Below are 20,729 nucleotides of genomic sequence, written 5' to 3'. Positions count from 1 at the left end.
TAGCCACCAATAATTATTATTGAACTTACCGTTGCGTCTCAAACGACAATTATATTATTTAACGACCATATATGTATGCATATCCCTCCCTTTAGAGATTTTTCGCAGTTTCAATGAGTGCATATCAGAATGCCAGAATACCAAACATGCGGAGTAACTCGCGTCATCTAAACACACTGTACATTTAATATTGTGTTTATTTTATCATTTTGGACCAATTAATATATTAGATGATACGTGGGTTTTTTTAAATTAATTTTTAAGAACAAAATATAATATTTAAATACAATAAATCATTTTCCATGTGCAGGGCTGTGCTTGAATATCAGAAAAATTGAAAAATTCCTCGCAATTTCTGAATATTGGGTCTGATCCAAGAAAAGAAAATTATCCTGTATAATATACAATGTCTGTTATGAAAAAAAAATTAACGAAATAACTTATATTTTGTGTACCTATTTTGATATTTGATATAAATAAGGTGCTATATAGTGCATTTAAGGTTGTTTAATACAAATATTTTGAAAGTGATTGCATATCAGTTAGTAAAATCAAAAATATTATCAATGATTTTGGTAATAAACAGTTTATCACCTACGTCTATTTTTTCAGTGGATATTTTATCACGCAATTTTTGTATCAAACCTGTAATATAGGGCCGATCTCGATATATTTATAATCAGACTTATTTACACAAATAGAAAACCAAATAAAAGGGATTTCGTAAATACCCAATTACGGGAGGGTGATTGCTGGCATGAACAGATCCCTTCAATAATCACTTATTACAACCTACATCGCAATTTTATTATTTATATAAAGTAGGTACATCATACTAAATGAGTGGACATTTACTAAAAATTCTTTCACATAATAATTGTACACGAGAAAATGTTTAATGTATTTACACCGTATTTACATGTAATATACATATATATAATGATTCCACAATTATTTACATCGGCAGTCGACGTTTTTTTTCTCGTCAATGTGCTCAGAAGAGATGACTGCAGGTCATCTTCATTTTAATATTATTACATAATATAATAAACGAGTTATGATATCGTGTATTATAATTACAAGAATTCGATATCATAATATTTGTACATTGTGTTAATCATCATTCAGTATGCACGTTAACTATATATCCGTACATATAATCATGCCAACCCCATTTTATCTTTGAATTATTCAAATTCAAATTTTTTAAATGCTTAAGAATACTTCAGAACTATCCTATCAAATATTTGGATTTTTTATAAAATATTTATAGAGTTTCTATTAGCGAAATATATATATATATATATTTTTTTTTTTTTATTAAGACTACCTCTTTTTCAGTAAATTTTTAACAAGTTTGAAAGAAACGTGAGTTACGAATTATAGTTATAATAGTTAAGAATATAAAATATGGATTTTGTACTTATATATTTTATTCTAGTAATTATTATACTTAAAATAAGTTTAAAAAAACTTTAAAATACTTAAATTGATTAATTTAATTTAAAAAAAAATAGCCTTCATGTATTTTAAAGGTAAACTTATATTATCATGCAAGACAAGGATCTTTTGTACATATTACACAATAGTACATCAAGTTTAATAAATTAAAAACTACTTATTTGAATTATTCTGAATCATTTGAAGCTTAATAATGTTTAGGTTTAAAAATTGAAAACTAAATAAATTAATACATAAAGGATGGGCAGCTACGAGTTTAATTGATGAATTTATTTATATTACTTAGAATATTATTTTGTCTATGAACTATGGATATTATTTGATATAAAAGCTGGACTATAGCTTCACAATATTTATACTATAATGAGTGACATCAGTAAACAGTTAGACATTTAACTGTATATGCATGCATATAAATGCATAACAATATAATATTATTTATTATCTATCTTATGTCAAAATATACAAACATGAAATAATAATCGCTACCCTATAAAATAATCTTAAATCCCTCACCCCCTTACACATATAATATAATACAAGAATCAAGAACGCCTAAATCGCAGCAATATTATTGTACACTTGTAGGTACAATAATTGATTACTTACGAGTTACATCATTTATTAAAACGTTTACAACAATGGTTATAATTTAGTATTATAATAGTGGTCGTTGTATGTTACAATATTATGCAGTATTTACCTTTCCTATACACTATGTATTTTAAAATGACACGTGCAACTGTTGCACTGCCGTACCTTCTTTGGGTAAACTTCCTTTTTCGTCATTACAAGCCGATTCCAAGATAAACGGCAATTTTGCTGTTTTTGTAAAACCAATTTTAATATATTATATTATTGTATATTTAAACGTAATAATATATAATATAATAGGTATGTACGCCTTATTTTCGTATAAACTGTTTACTGAACGATAATAAAAAATAAAAACCGTAAAAATTAGCGTTAGTATAATAACTTATACTTAATATAACTATTATGTAAATACACGAAAAGTGTGTATATACCATACATATATACAATTAAACGTAACATTATTTAATTTAAACCTTATATATCTAATTACTAGTTAATTTTTATTAAAAAAAAAAATATAAATAATTTGAAACATATTATTATGTCGATTTTACACATTAATATAAGTTTGAAACAAAATAAAATTGGTCATTTTATTGGAGTGATTTTGATGCCTAAATTTTTTATAAAGAGACAGATATTGTTTACACAAACATAACATAAACAATATGAAAATGTATTCATAATATACGATATTTTCATTAAATTTCATACCAAAAATATTTAAGTATTTATATCTATTTGATAAATCATGAAGTCATTAATATATTAGTCGTACCTATATGATATGCGACATAATATCCCAATATTAGTGAATACGAAAAACTTAATTTTGTAGTAATATTTTAATATAAACATTATAAACTCTTAGATCATACACTGATTTATAATCTAAGTATAAACTACATTTGTATGTTAACAATACGCCTAAAAAAAATATAAATATTTATTATTTACCTTTGCAATAAATAATAATTCAGTTTTTTTTATACTTTCTGAAAAGTTGCAGGAAACGTCTGATTTTTATTACTCTTTAGATGTTTAAATCTAATCTGCATTGAATTACATATTAAAATATTATTTTCATTCGACGGTATTATTTTGGTTTATAATATGATGCAGGAATTAATTCAAGTAGGTATAATTGTTATATAAATTAAAATTGGATAGTCAAGTAAACAAGTGTATCAAATAAAAAAATTGTAAGAATGTTAAAAAATAAAACATTTTATATAGGTGACTGTCTTATACTAAAACGTAAATAAATATAATTATTATTCTATTATTATTATTTTTAAGTTAGCAATCTTTATTTCTGTGAAATTAATTTTTATAATATTACCTAATGTTATGTGCGTTCTATCATGTAAATATATATTATTAATATAATAGTAAAATGTATGTTTGATTTTATTATTTTATAAATTATACTCGTCACGAACGTAACGGTACGTTAATAAATCACTAATCAGTACCTATAAGTATTTGATATAAATGAAAACAAATTGTTGAAACATAACTATTGGCAGTTAAAATTGAATATACAGTTCAAATGCTCAGATAATATTATAAATATTTTGTACAACAAGTATTAACGATTTCGAAATAATAAAAGAATGTTTCATTACATAACGTTTTCTTGTTCATTATAATATACTCACCAAATTAATAATATACCTATACCTAGATAATACGATTTTATTACCTATAATTATTGTAAGTTATAAGTTATAAGGTATAATGCATCATTTTGTTCGTTATAATATTATATTTTATAGGTGTATTTGTACCAAATCACGACGTATTTACCACACACTGCCGACAGTCAAAACATAATAGGTACGTATATATCATTTAATCGACGATGCGTTAGGTAGGTACGTGGCCGTTATAAGTACCAGCTGATTGTGTGATTTAAGATGTCAAAAGGGTTATTTTCTCGAGTCAAAATGTCAATACACGCACACACACAAACACGTATAAAAAGGACGAAATCATTTGTATAAATAAAAATACCACCCGCTATTATCGGTCTGTGTGCCGCACAAATAATAATAAAATGTATACCTATATGTATAATGGGAATCGTGATATCTTATTCTTTATATTATGCGCGCGTTGTATGTTATTTTTCTCCGAGTCTATAAACCTCCCTTTTTTTTAAAAAGCATCGGTTTCTTTGAACCATCAGGTCACCCTTGTAATAATAATAATAATAATAATAATAAAAGTATACACATTATATTATATTATATATAATATACGTCACGACTAAACAAACGTTTGATTTGTACGGGTATTTTTTCTTTTTTAAAAACGCGCTGTACTTTTTGAGGGTTTTTATTACACGTCCATAAGTGAGTTTTCAATACACACGTACACACACACACACACACACACACACATACATACACACTTGCGCACAAATATACATCGTCGGCGACGACATACATCTCCGCATTATCATACACAACGAGAAAAGTCCTTGGACCCATTACAGGCGCTAAGGCGCGTACATATATATATACCTACACATATTATAATACCTATGTTATGGTCAAGGACGTGGAACGCGTCTGTTCGCCCCGACGAGATTCTTTTACCGGGTTTTGACGCGATAAATTTTAAGGGATTATATTGGTCGATATATTACATTAGGTACCTATCATAGGTATTCAACATAAACCAAACCAAACTATTGTGCAAATCATAAAAAAAAGGTCATATTATTATTATACAAGCTGTATTCGACGCATAACATTAGTTTTATACAATGTACAAATATCAGTCATATTATATTGATACCTCTGTGCCGAGTGCTGGGCGGTGTGTGATGAGAGGCCTAGCTATAGGGACATTGATAGTATGTGACATAGTAATAATATCATAATATCGCCACTATACCTTATGCCCAAATACATTTAGTTATTTTTGTAGTATTGTTAGTATGTCTAAACGCAAATAAAATTACAAAAATGAAATGAGCTTTTACGGATTAGTGCACATCAAATCACATTAATATGCAACATACCCTATCAATTATAAATATTATATGCACGTTTCACAGCTGTATAAATTATAAATAATATAGTTGTCTGTATGTCCACGCATGCTTTATGTAATATTATCTGAATAATAATTAACCGACTTCATTCGATAATAGACGTATATTTTTACTATTAAGTAGATTTTATAATCCAATTATCCAACTAACTATGTATATCTATGAATTTATATCATATTATTTTAAAGCTTCTTTATAGTAAACCTCGTGATAATAATGTAAGCTAATTGTTCTACTCCCGATTACTCTACACTACAGCATGTATGTTTTTATAACATGTCATTTTACTATTTGTAAGAGCCGATCGAAAAAACATAACATAAACTCATCTACTATTAATGCGAAATTTATGCACTGAATTTGACAGAACTATGTGGAAAATTGTGATGTTTTAAACAATTTTAAACAGATCCACAAAAAAAATTAAAAATCACAAAAATCACAAAAATACAATTTTCTAGTCAAGAAGGTCCAGCTTTTATATACTTAGATATTTATGTATATATATATAAGAATTATGGCATACTTTGATAGATTTCAAACACGATTTTAGTTAACCATTAGCACGTGTATACATAACACAATTCGCTAAAGAATACAAAAGTGTCAGCTGACATCCGCATAAAAAAGAGGGTGATGGCGAGTCACTATAAAGCATGATATGTAAATATATTTTAAAAAAATTCTCTTAAAGCTCCATTGAAAAATAAAAAAGTGCCAGTGCTCACATCCACATAGCCACATATAACGTTTAGTTAAATTTTGATGTTGAAGTATCTATACCGTAATATATTATTATATACTCTGCACAGCACTTCATCTAACTATATGCCAAGTGTCATTGTTTTTTAAAATGTGCAGACTTCCGAGAAATAATACAAATAGGTAGTTATAAATATTTTTTTTCAAAACCAGAATCACCTAATAATATTATATTATACTAACGCCGGACCCGTGAATACGTATATCTACCGCCCACCTAATATACGTGTGTGCACATCACTGCGAGTTTATTGGCAAAGTTATCAAAGGCAAGACAGTGACGTTTTTCTGGCACGTTCCAATTATTTCATTGCGTGTGATCTGGTGATTTTTATATAATTCCTATAATTCCTTATTATAATAAATCTGAGCAATAATATATATATTATTTTATTGTCATAATACAAATGCAGTTTAAGCAATAATATCGATTCTCGTTCGTTCATATGAGATTATGCGATTTCAACAATTGTTTCTTGGACACACGTGTATTACAGTTTTTGAAACACGCACTAAATTTAAAATGCACTTAAGGTATTATACTATTATATGATATAATATACCTACCTATACAAAAACGTTTATCTATGAAATCAACTGTACATAATAATGTTATTATTATTACAGGTGTGACTTATTTAAGTATAATAATAATATATATTATTATTATATCAAATTTATAAACATTCAATTCATAATAGCTGCAGGGGTTATTCGAGATAATATCCTGTGAATAAACACAATAATCGTCATTAAATCGCCATTACGACGCGATTAATGGTGACCGATCGGCAAGGTTGTACGATAAACGCATTACGTTTATGTATTAATAATATTATGTACATAATATTGTTATACATGCGTAGTATGTATTATATGAGGGTGAAGACCATAATATTATATAACCATTATATATTAATGTTATATGTTGTAGACACCGATATTTAGCGTCGCCAACATACAATTATTGTCAACAGTAAGAAAACATAAATTCAATACTTTCCCTTATTTCGTTTTTATTATATATTTATATTATGGCCTTTAATTTTTATTAAATTAATAGCGCAAAACTTTATGATATAATAAATAATCTCACAACGTGAACTATCATAGTTATATTACAGGGCGTTTACAACAGTATACGAGTAAATTATCGAACAACCAAAAAACGTAATTAATATAATTAATACTGCCACCGTCGTTAAAGTAAATGTAACGACATCAGAATAATTATTAGATATTATTATGTAAATTGAACCGAATAAATACCTATAGTTTATAGTTATGCGTATACAAATAATTTGATGAAAACACATTATACATACAATTAATAATTCATTATAATTCAATGGTAAAATATTATTTTATTTTGGTAAAAAATAATAACAATTACAGCAGAACTTAAAAATAATGAAGATATAAAATTATATTTCTTTTTAGTTGATTTCAACCGTATTTAACATAGAAATAGTAGTCTTAAAAAGACTTACCATTTAAACAATTTCTTTTTTTACTTAAATTATCATACCATTAGCATTCGATATTATGATATTTACCCCTACAATAATACATGTATTATGTATGTATCAACATAGACTATGTGTATTGTGTAATAATCATAAATTTTTGTTTATAATATATTATTTTAAATAGTAAAATTTATTATTAATAATTTGTTATAAGTTGCAATCGTTATACATATAATATTATACTTAAAGAACAGGCTTTGCAGATATTATCTTGCAGCTTTATAGAGATATAGAGATGTATTAGTTTCAATTCAAAAATATCTGTCAAATGTAAGAAATATCTATGATAGAATTGCAATAATACAATAGTTGAAGTTTTAAATTTACACCTTATGTCCAAAACAGAAATAAAAACATTTTTATTGCGTGTTAAATGTTTTATACTTTAATATATATGAGCACCCATAAATATATTATGTACTACATATATAGGCTATATGCTTGTAATATATTATATATTTACCTACTAATTGGATTTACTTATAAACGGCCGGGTATATTACTTAACTCTACAAAGTTTATAAGTAATGATTACGCGCTAATCCAATTATTTCAAAATGAAATCATTATTTATTTATCAATATAACCTATAGGCGGGCTAGTTAAAAACTTAGAACATAATTATATAGTTTTTATTATGATAAACATATGAGAATCAAACTTCGAATTATTTTGCACCTTATAAGCATTGACATATACATCAATAATTTAAAGAAATTATATAGAAATTAGATTCACATACACTCATAAAAAGTAAGTATATCTTTACAAAAAACTTATAGTATGTTAAGTAAGGCAAGAAATAACTAAGGCTCAGTTTTTAAAGTATAATAAATCACAATAAAAAAACACAAAATTGTTAAAAAAATAAAAGAAAGCAAAATAGAAACATATTTATTTTTAAAAAAGCATGATCAAAAATTAATATGAACTAGTTATAAAAATGAATAAAACCAAATTGAAAAATTTATTTAAATTTAAAATAAAAGAATTAATTACTTTATATTTTGCTAGATTTTCAGTAGTGAAACTGACTCTATTGTCCGACAAAATGTTTTTATACATAGAAAACAAACGCTAAATGTTTACTCTATATCTCTGTACATGCTGTTACATATCTTTCACAAGACTCTTTTCTATCGCAAAGTTTACAGATTACTATACAAAACTGATCCTTCTGTTTGAAAAGAACTCTTCATCAAATTATAACACTAATGTTTTTAAAGATGCATTAGTTTTAACTTTTCGCATTTTACTTGAAAATAGTACTTACAAATTACAACACTAAATCTTAAATTTTGAAATGATCGATATTGATGTTATAGTCATACTAACTATAAGTATTATAAGCTATTTATAGGTCGATAACTTATTAACCTGTAGACTGTCTGTAGGTTGATGATCTATACGTTTAATACATTTGATAATCAAGCCAATAACGAAAACAATAATAATCCAATATAATAATTTAGCCTATACTTCGGAATTTTAAATTTCTTATTAATAAATTAATTTCTTTTTTTATCACTATAGCGTAGTAAACGTATCATATATAAATTCTACAATTGGAATAACTGAAAAAAAAAGTATTTGCATAACAAAAATTTGAATAAATAGGTTTATTTGGAATCAGAATGACACGAAACGAATTTACGAATACAAATTATATTTCTACCTCATACATAAAAAAGAAGCATATGCTTTAAATTCTGAGTTCCATAGTAATAACTAATAAATATATAGGTACTAATTATAATCGAAAATTAAACCAAGATAAGTTTATAGATTCAAAACACTATATGTATAAATAAAGACCTCATCGGAATATTTTAACAATTAGTTAACGAGTTTTTTTATATTTTTAAATGCACGGTTTTGTTAAATTAACAATACCTAACTGTTATGTTAGAGTTAGGTATGACTACCTACATAACGTAAAAAACACTAGCTGCCTTAAAAAAAAACATGAACAGAAAATTATACATAAAATTTAAGATAGCAATGATTGATTTTTCTATTTACTTTTTATATGATAATTTAAAACAATTTAAACTTGGAGAAATATATTTACACGATATACAGACCATTCAAACTTCAAACGTAATGTTATATGTGTCATCATATGTTATATATACGTAAAGACAGTAGTCAGTGAGAAATATTGAATGAAACCATAGAATGAAGCATGAGAAAAATAAAAAAATACTATATATATATAGTTATAGGTACCTAAAACGCAAGTAATAAAACAATAAAAGCTAAAAAACTATATTTTGGAAATTTCGAAATGTCAAGATTTATACAAAACGGAGATATATGATAATTATTATATCCAATGCATTCAAAATGTTTATCAGGTACCTACCTAATATAGCTGATATAGTGAACTGATAACAACCACTATCGCTTATCACTAGGAAATTAAATATGAGCGATGCAGTTGCGATAGTTTTTACATTTATGTGAAATTCAACAACATCATTCATTTTAACAAAAACTTGTACATTTGAATATACTTTTTTTTTAAGTCTACTTTGCTCGCGATAAATTGGTCATCTTAATGTAATTTATAAATTGCCTAAGAAATATACCTATAACATGTTCAATGCATTTAGTTATCATCAAAACATGATAGATCACAAATTCCAGCTATATAATGTAGTAGGTACTATAATATAGAACTATAGAAAGATATCATATTACATTTAAAACATTTTAATTGTATTGTCTACCAACTTTATAAATGTTTTTAGATCAGCTAAAAAAAGAAGAACATGACAACCATATACAATTATAATTTATAAGCCAAATAATATCTGATCATGCAGTAATAAATAATCGAATGAATAAAATATAAAATAAGTGTCAAAGAAAAATACAAGCGTTAACTACTAATTATCCATGGAATATAGACATACCAATAACGCGTTTCAATATAATATATAGGTAGATACCTTCAAGGAATAGCTTTTTGGCGTAAACCTATAGCCTTAATAATATAATATATATATATATAGTTAAAGTAAGGATATTTATGCAATTTATTGATGTGATAATATATATATATATCTATAAATTTATCTATCGATGAGAAGATATAGTATAACATATAATATATACCTACACTTGTATAGTAGGTATTTAATGTAGTGTGTAATAGCTAATAGGTACTCACCATATCCTTGTGCGAGTCCAACGAGTTGGTCTCGCCGGTGGCTGCTGCACGGACAGGGTTCTGCTTGACACGGCCAATTTTGAATGAGTATTCACATCCGGTCCACTAAGGGCGGCGGTATATTTATATGTATATATATATTTATAATGTGATGTGTTATGATATAAGTGATGATATTATTACCGACTACGACGGAATACCGACTAAACGCGGTCTATAGGTACACGTACCTACGTATGATATAGGTTTTCCGCGCGTTATAGGAACTTATTGCGTGGAGTTGTGTATATATGTATGTATATAAATGTATGTGTATATGATATTATGATATTATAGACCGGAAACGGCGATTGCGGCGCGATCGGAACAAGACGGAAGCGTCGACGACCGCGACGACCACGTGAACAACGACACCCGTCGGCGGTGGTGCATTATCCGCGTATCCGGTCGGATGCCCGATGCAAAACTATGTCGTTGGTCTGGAAAAAAACGCGAAACGAAACGGACGGTTTTCGATAAAAACAAAACAAAAAAAAAACAAAAAAAAAACGAAAATCGCACGCCAAACCTACAATGACGATATTAAATTGTATGCTATTATTGTCATGTGTTCATGTGCATTCGACGGCGTCATTGATGGGCACTATCTACTGCGCGCAGATACAGTCGGTACGACTCGCCGTCCGTAAATCCAGCAAACAGTGTCGGTGTGCGTGTGGCGCGCGCGACGACTGTTGTTCTGAATTGCGTGCTTGTCGGCCCCTGACCCCGACAGCTTGTCAGCGGCCCGGGGAGGGGTGGAGGGGGGGGGGGTACTCGCGGGGCTACCGTCTCCCATTGGCCCCGGGCCACACCCACCTCGCGCGAAGTTTTCCTTCTACCGCGAGCGCGCGCGCCGCTCGATCCGTTTTTTTACGTTCTCTCTTCCTGTTTTACTATTATAATATTATAATGTATTATTATTATTATTATTATTATTATTTCTTTAGTATTTATTTTATTTTTTTTCATTTCTTTCGCAGATACCTATATCATTATATCTATACGTTATGTATACATAGTACATACATATTGAGCTATATTGGATGGGTATTATACTATAATATACACTCGATATGAATGATATTGTTATAACGCTATAATTATTAAATATACTCGACACGCGCACACGCCATCGTAATAACACACAAAATCGTAATAAAGACAATAAAATGCCTATATACAGTATTAATCTACCGCAGCTAATACGACGCGATATCATAATAAAATTAATGATATCTTTCCTCTCTGCGCGTGCAGTATATTATAATGTAATAAATATTAAATATTGCAGCCCTGTTCAAATTCAAAATAAATTTAGGTATTTATTGTATATATATTTTATATGTGTATAAAAACCGCAATAGGTATATTATTATTATACTGTAGTCGGTACTTATAATGAGTATATGAATTATATATATATATATATTATATGTCTCTATATATATATATATGTACGTTTTAATCGATGACTCGATAATAGAAATAATAGTAATAAACTATTATCGTAACTAACAAAATATTTTCACGCATCGATATTGCCACATTTTTATTATTTTCATAAACTATATACTATATGCACGCTATAAAACATCCTTTATGGTTTATTTTTTCGTAGGTATATTAGGCACATGCTCCCCCTGTTGAAACAACATAAAATTTTGACCCTCTATATTACCTATAGGTACTATACTTTTTACTCGGACCTTATGATTTATGTACTTACAAATATTATACTAATACATATATATATATATATATATATATATATTATATAATGTATACACTGTTTATTCTTTAATTGCATATGAATTAAGAATATTATAAAATATTTGACTAAAAATGACAATGTATAGGTACACATTTTTTTCAATAGTTAATTAACTACAATATTAAATATATTTTTTTTTAAATTTAACTGAAGTTTTTCAAGTTTTTGACGAAAGAGTTTTTATTTTTTGTCAAAACTTTTTTTCTATTTTTTATTCTTTTTTTATAGATTCTAGAAAACTTGGTATAGTAATTTTCACTTCTTTTGATACTTTTGGAAATCACAAAATAATTTGAGGCCAACTAGATATTTCATAAATTTGAAGGTCTTTATTGTTAAATATGATGTTCGTTATATTCATAATCGTATTGTAAAATTTTCTTTTTGTTAATTACACATTAATATTTTATAAAGCATATTTAAAAAAAAAGTCACCTCCTCACTCACTCTACATGGGGAGGCCTTAATTATGTTTAATAGTTGTAGTATATATTTAACACAAGTGTGATCAAATTTTGAATGAATGCGATGGTAATAATAGGACCATATATATAATGCTATACCTATAAACAAGCAATTCATCATAAGTAAGTATCTTATTTATACTACACCTTCATGACTATATTTCTACTTATTTATATTTTGTACATAACTTACGTTCAACTTAAATCTCATCTAACTGCAGCAGTATATTTTGTACTTAAATATTAATTAATTATTTTATTTCGCTAGTTTTGATGTTATATCAATATAAATTAACCAAATGCTATATACGGCTTTAGAGTTTTCAGTATTATAAAGTTTATTTTTTATCATTAAATACTACAAAATACCTATTTATAATAAATTATAGGTAAATATCAAAATTTATATTATATTATCACTAAATAAGTACATGAATGTGAGAACCATAATGTTATTTATCACAAAAGAATTCTATACCATTTACTAATATATTATTAATAATTAGATATCTTTATATATACTTGTATTACTATAATTAACTATTATTAAATATACCTATACCTAAATATTCACTGATGCAGCACAATATACAGTGTTAATATTTATTTAAATAATATAATTTTGTTTTTAAACTTTTCAAGATAAAGCTAAGTAGGTTGGTAGGTCACAAAAATTTTTTTTGTTATTTAAAATTATTTGAATAATATAAATAATCTGAGTTATTATAATAACCGATATAAAAAATCAAGTAACATTAATATATCATACTACATCATGTATAATTCTTTAATGTATAAGTTTCTCCGCAATGTATATACACATATATAATGTAATATATACATTATATATTAATCAGGACGTCTATGTCAATAATTATTAAGTATTAAGTGTTAACACATCATTGCACGATCGAAAATGCCCTATGACCTAAAATGTCTATTATTTTAAATACACATAATATGACTTATTGCAGTTTCATGTACGTTTATATTTTCCCGAATTCCTGAGCATAATTTATTACAGGTACTGTAATCTCTGGTTCATGCAGCAGTGCACATGATGTGCATTGCAGCAAAGATAATGATAAAAATATTAATTTTATATACTATTTAATATTTATATTACATTAATTCAACGGTAACACTTATGAACGCATTTTAAGATTACCTTTAAAGCTACAATGTATTATGCAGTAAGTACGACAAAACTAAACAAACAATATTAATTGATGCAACTGTACCTACACCAAGATATATACAAATGTATATATATTTTGCTTATATGATATAAGTTTATATGAGTACAAATATTTTTGTTTACTTTTGTTTAATTTTATGTATCTATTATATAATATTCAGTATTCACTACTAAAATTATTACACATTAATGCGAAATTTTTTTTTAAACGTATTGAGTGCATTTCTATAATTGATTTTAAGACATTAACGTACATACATAATCAGTTTATACGTATGCGCAATATGCATATAGAAAAATAATATATTGATTAAAATTATAGATCAATTATATACTTATTAAGGTTGTTTTACGGTCATGTATAACTATAAAATTAAAATTACTTTGAAACTTTTATAAAGAACTAAAAATGTTATCATTAAGTGTGAAATACTTAAAAATATCAATAAACACGTTTTTCAATCGTTAAAATATAATATTAATTAATTATCTTAATTTTTTTATTGTTATAACAGTTATTCTTTTTGAAGTTTACTTGTATTTATACAATTTATTGCTGATATAATTTATAATTTCACATTAATTTGACATTGGACACAATACAAATACACCTAATTATACATACTACAATGTATAATGTAATATACAACTATATAAACTTAAGTAAATATTTTATTCACACTATTGGTATAAACTCGTTTCCATGCAGCCTATATTTTCATATTATGTACTATATTTATAAATTAAAATTTTTAAATACTGCTGCAATTGATTATTATTATTATTATTATTATTATTATTATTATTTATTAAAAGATTAAAATTGTATTCAAACAAATACAATGTATAACAATTTGTTGATGTAATGTTTGTCAATAGTTCAAACAACAAATTAAACTAGAATAAATATTAGGTATACGTATTTGTGTATATTTGTGTACATAGATTTAAGTTTTCTAACTAAATACGAAGACATTCTCATTTAACAAGTGTGAAAGATTTGTAAGTCGACTCTAATGATACTAATTTGTTGGGAGAATATTTTTACATGAATGACTTATAATTATGCAGCAGAACCTGTACATATATTTATATATTATACATATATATGTATTTTAAATACTTAAGTTTTAAAAATACACTGGGCATTATAGTTTATTTTGAAATTTTTTGAATATTCATACAAATTTATAATTTTCATTTGTGTATTTATAATATGTATATATATATATGCATATTAACTAATATTATATTATTTTTAAAAAGTTTTGATTCAAATAAAATTTAGTGGTCCGACGTATTGTCAGTGGCGGATCCAAGGGGAAGGGGTTAAAAGGGTAAATACCCCCTCCCTTGAGCTTAGCTTAGGTACTCATTACCCAAAAGAATTACGCGATAAACTGTCAATCGGGGCTTGGCATGAAGATTTATTACCTCCCTTGATAAATTTCTGGACCCGCCCCTGCGTTTGGTAAATTTTATACAATGTATCTATATAATAAATCCTTTAATAATTATAACTATTTATAATACAAAATAAATATTAACTCATGAGTAGCTCAAAAGAGATATTATGTAAAAATCGGACAACAATTATTATGTTAGACGTCATTAAACAGTTATTAATTTATTAAACGTATACTTCTATCAACGCGATTCGTCGGTCGTCTCACTTCGTTCATCTTGTAAGACACGAAAATTATTCTATTCAAAAAACAACTCGGCGCGAACAGTATAAATATTATGGTGATCAACGTAATACACATGAGTCATGACCGTCAATAACTATATAATGTCTTTAGTATCTAGAAATCATACTCATATTTTTTTCTAAAACTATTATCATTAACCATATAATATTTTTGGTTCACTAATAATAGTTCAATAACTTAAAAACTACTTGTTAGAATTCAAATTAAAATCAATATTTTTGACAACAAAATTAACTGTTTAATAATTTATAAAAATAGAGTAAACGTAGCGTGCTATTTGGTATTTTCTCCACTGCACAAAAAACATGATACATTTACACCCATGATTTCAAAATGTTGATTAAAAAAAATGTATCAACGAGGTTGCTATTCATTATAAATCATTGGTTTCTAAGGGTAACCTTACGAAAAAAATTAATGGAATTCAGATTTTTCAGCTCTGTTTTTTTTATTTGTATAGTAACGTGAATTAATTGTTCATTGGTTGGTAGGAGCAACTTATATAGATAGGCAATAAACACTATCCTTCACTATATACTGCGAAATTACAACACTATTACAACAATATTAATTCCATATTTGTCATTATTTGGTTGTTATGACAATTACAACGGTCAGATGAAAATCTAGTATTCAGCTCAAAATGTCATAATAATATAATATGTATAATGTATACGATATAGTTTACCTATGGCATACATTAAATCTGAATTAAAACATTATACTTGGCTCGTTAATTTTTTTAAATGTGACCTATATATTTTTCAACCATACATAAAATAAGACAACTTACGCTCAATTATTGAATTAATTTGTATGTAAAATGTAAAAGCATTTCTATTTTAAGTATGGAATATATCACAAATATCAATAACTTTTTAAATAAAATATAAGTAATTTTCTTAGAAGAAAATTATTGATAAAAATCCTGTAAACAATGTTTTCCGAATACTGAATAGTATGTGGGTTTATAGCACGGCAAAAATTCGAAGTGTATAAGCTAACGTAATTCTGTTCATATCTCAAAAAATGTAGAAGCATCATTACTATGTATAGTCAAGAAAGATATAGTCTGCAGGGTATTACAATCAAGTCAGAGTGTACTTGTGTTTTTTCTAATTTTTGGTAGACCGCATATACGCGGAAAAAAATATTGTTTTGTAAATTTCCATACTTAATTTTTTTTTAACGAATTGGACCACATTTTATCTACCCAAAAAAAAAAAATAAATAATATTTGTTTACATTTTACTACCTACCCGGAGATTTGGCCACAAATGTATAATAATACAGGAATATACGAGTAGGTATATATAATGTTTTTTAACTATTTTTTTTTTTATACATAAAAATACAATTTTTTTTAAACAAAATGGCACGGGTATTACAAATTCAAATCTCTTTTTTTCTCCTTCTTGGTATTTTTTAATTTCATTGAGAATATACATTTTTCAAATTAAAGTTCGTTTTCTGGTTTTTATTGTTCTCACGCTTTTAATTTTAATTTAAACTTCCGATTGAACTCCCAATAAGACATTTGAAAAATTATGAATATTTGAATGTGATATAAAAAAAACGAATTTTAAAATGCAAATGAAAAGATTCGACGGCATTTGTAGTTCGAGTAATAGATTTAGACCGTAACGCCCATATATGCGGAAGGAAATTAATATCATCATAAATATAGGTGTCAAGAATATAATCTGAAAATGTTGTTAATTAACCGAATTGTAGATACATGTAATATTAAATGTGGATAATATATAGTTTGCACTCATCTAAACAATCGCGATGTTTTATAATATTTGTAAATTACGCTTTTGGCTAATTTTATCCATTTTATTCGGTGGCGGCCTCTACCAATTCTTTATCATTTGATATTGGATAATTTATTACCTTTTTATAAGGCACGCGGTCGCTTCGAATAAAGTTTCGTGTGCACTGAAGTGTTAGGTATTGTTGCGATTTAATATATGTGACACGCTTTATGCCAAATATTATTTCATTAAAATTTAATTGTGGCCCGATTACCGTATACGGCGTATACAACAATAAAAAATGTTGAAAAAATAATGGCCCAATCACCGGTTTTACCTATTATAAATGTAAAACAGAAGTGACCCAATTACTACCGTGTATACCTTTTTGGTAAAAGGTTAATCGTGGCCCGATTTCCGGGCGCCCATTTCCAGACGTACGTGAAATAGTAATTTCGCTTTATTACTTGATAATTATTATTGACTACTGTAGCAATGGTACATGGATGGTACCATCAGCTGTTCGAATATAGGAATACTATTTTAACACAAACATTCGTCTCTATGGTTCCGACACGTCGGCTGCATACGTATTGCGTCCCGATATAAAAATTGCGATTTGTGACATACTAATTGCGTCCCGATAATATTTAACAATTACTAGGTTTAATTTGCAATTACACGTATAACAAAAAACTGTGAAGCTTTCTGTTCAAATTAAACGGTACCTACGTTTTATTCTTTCCATCCAAATATCTACAAATTTATTGATGTACTTACAAATGCACGAAAAGATATTTGCATAAAAGTTTGCAGTAATAGTCAAATGAAGAACATATTAAGACGTGAAATATGTGGAAAACGAGAATTTAAAAAAAAAGAAATGATTAAATACGACGTGAACGAAATAACACGTTTTGAATTTGTCAAAACTGTATCGTTCACATTTTTACCGAACCATAAATAATATTATAATAACATATTCTTTAAAACTTAGTTACTCATATAAATATATTATAACTATTATAAATTTTTTTACTTATTCTTTTATTTTTGTATTTAACGGCGAAAATAATACTTTTGATGTACATAACTACGAAACGATAAAAAACAATATTTTTAACTTACCTTTAGCAATATAGTATTTTTAATATTTAATGTTGCTATTGACAGTTCTAGGTCTACATTAAATGGGAAGGAAAATAATGTTAAATACATCGAATGCAATTAGTTTAGTTATTAAATATTATCGGGGCGCAATTCGTTTACACCTATCGATTGGTATACTCCTTGATATACCTGTATATTTATGATTAAATATCAATATATATTCGAATATGTTTCTCAGCCGATGATTCGCAACCGCATAAGAGCTGTTATAGCGTATGTTAATATAGTACCTATTGATAGACACTAGACAGTAAGGTCGCTCTGAATGAAAAAAACCCAAATTAAATACGTAAATACTCGTACGTTATAGAGACGTATTACCTTCATATTATTAATCATTGTGATAATAAACATGATAAAATATATAAAACAAAGAACAGCTCCCTCCGTTATTTGAATTGTTGTATCAACGCTTCAGCACTTTTTAGTGAAATACGTAACGTCGCAATGCGAGTTAGGTTAGGCGTAAAAAAAAACATTTCTGTAACACTTAATGCTCTGTTTTTTTTTTTCTGATATCCAAAAACAGCACACGCTTATATTTTGAAACATAAATGCGTTATTTCACTGCAATGAAAATCTAATGTATTCAAGTAATGTGTGTGGAACACCAAAACCACGTACACTGCAATAATATTATGTAAATCTAGATTTCATGTTTCTAAATATAATCATTACTATTAATATTAAATTAATTAAGAATAACTGCTTAAGTTACTTTTGAAATTTAAAGTATAATTATCAATTATAGAAGAGTGTGTAATAGATGAATTTAAATCAATAAACTTTCTATTAAAGAATTTATTTTTAATCGCATTAATATGCAATTTAAATAAAAACCTATACCCATATAAAATATATTACTTTGTGAAACACCTAATTATTAACTATTATAAAATAGTTATTGATTTCTTATAACTATGCATTGTATTTTCGTGTAATTTTATTTATTTTATTACTATATCTACGTTGATCAGAAATTAATATTATATAATAAAATAAGTAAATAATGTTTTTATTTTCCATTCATATGATTAAATTACCTAGGTACATAATTTTTCATTACTAAACGAGATTCTTAATAATAATTAAACACTTATAGGTAATGATTAATGAACTTACCTACTTATAATTTCTAGCACCGTTTTTTGCCATTGATTCGTAGTAGTCCTCAAACATTATTTTCACCGGTAAATACACAATAATTAATACAATAATACACATGATTAAAGTATTTTATAATAATTATTGGCTTGAAAAATCATCAAAAAATATTTCTCTTCATTTTGTGATGTATGTTTTTAGGAAATATTCAGGAGTATATGAATGGACTTGATAAATATATTTTGTTTCTATTTCTACGAACAAAGAAAAGGAATTACTATTTTGATTTAATAAATAATAAGAAACAACCACATTTTTATATAGTCATAATACAAAAAAACTGTAATTTATTCAATCATTATACATCGATGCTAATACTGATTAATATTCAAATCCAAAAATGTACGTGTATTTTACAAGACGTGTTATGTTGTTGGTTTTCCCATTAGGATGAGATCTAAAGAATGCACAGCCTTAAAATTAATTTGAAGTACTCACAATTTACACACTATATTTACAATGATAATAATAATAATAATAATAATAATACAAATATATTTTAAAAAAGAAGGTAAAAAAAAATTAAGTCTCCTACTCGCAGTAATATGGGTTATATATATATATATATATATATATATATTATATACATATATTATGCGTAATAACTATAATAATAAATATTTATTTTTAAACTATTCTATACTATAATAATTATATTAGCAAATCACTTATTTTTTATAAAAAAAAGTAGTTTTAAAACAAACATATATATAGTAGGTTTAACCAATGTATAATCTTAAATTAAAATTAATTAAAACTATTATTGGACTTAACTAAATTAATATTTAATTGTTATTAGTTTATAATTTATAATATGAAGAATAGATAATATTATACCTATTCTGCATATATTATATATTTTA

General features: G+C 26.2%; 1 protein-coding gene across 2 annotated transcripts in view; it reads right to left on the bottom strand.

The window, feature by feature from the left end:
* Positions 1-11,214, bottom strand: part of LOC112593226 (AT-rich interactive domain-containing protein 3A-like) — an 86,718-nt gene extending 75,504 nt beyond the window's left edge. The window contains exons 1-2 of one of the 2 annotated variants that reach the window (XM_025337580.1): positions 10,772-11,214; positions 10,589-10,693 (exon numbers count right to left, since the gene is read on the bottom strand). In XM_025337580.1, the coding sequence (XP_025193365.1) occupies positions 10,589-10,591 (3 nt within the window). In that variant the 5' untranslated portion in view covers positions 10,592-10,693; positions 10,772-11,214. Of the gene's footprint in view, positions 1-10,588 lie in introns of both variants that reach the window. The other variant, XM_025337579.1, reaches the window with a different exon arrangement.
* Positions 11,215-20,729: the final 9,515 nt, after the last annotated feature.

Source organism: Melanaphis sacchari, unplaced genomic scaffold (genome assembly GCF_002803265.2).
Source record: "Melanaphis sacchari strain LSU unplaced genomic scaffold, SCAv2.0 Contig1_pilon_pilon, whole genome shotgun sequence".
NCBI lineage: Eukaryota > Metazoa > Arthropoda > Insecta > Hemiptera > Aphididae > Melanaphis > Melanaphis sacchari.
This window is presented reverse-complemented; position numbering and strand designations above follow the sequence as displayed.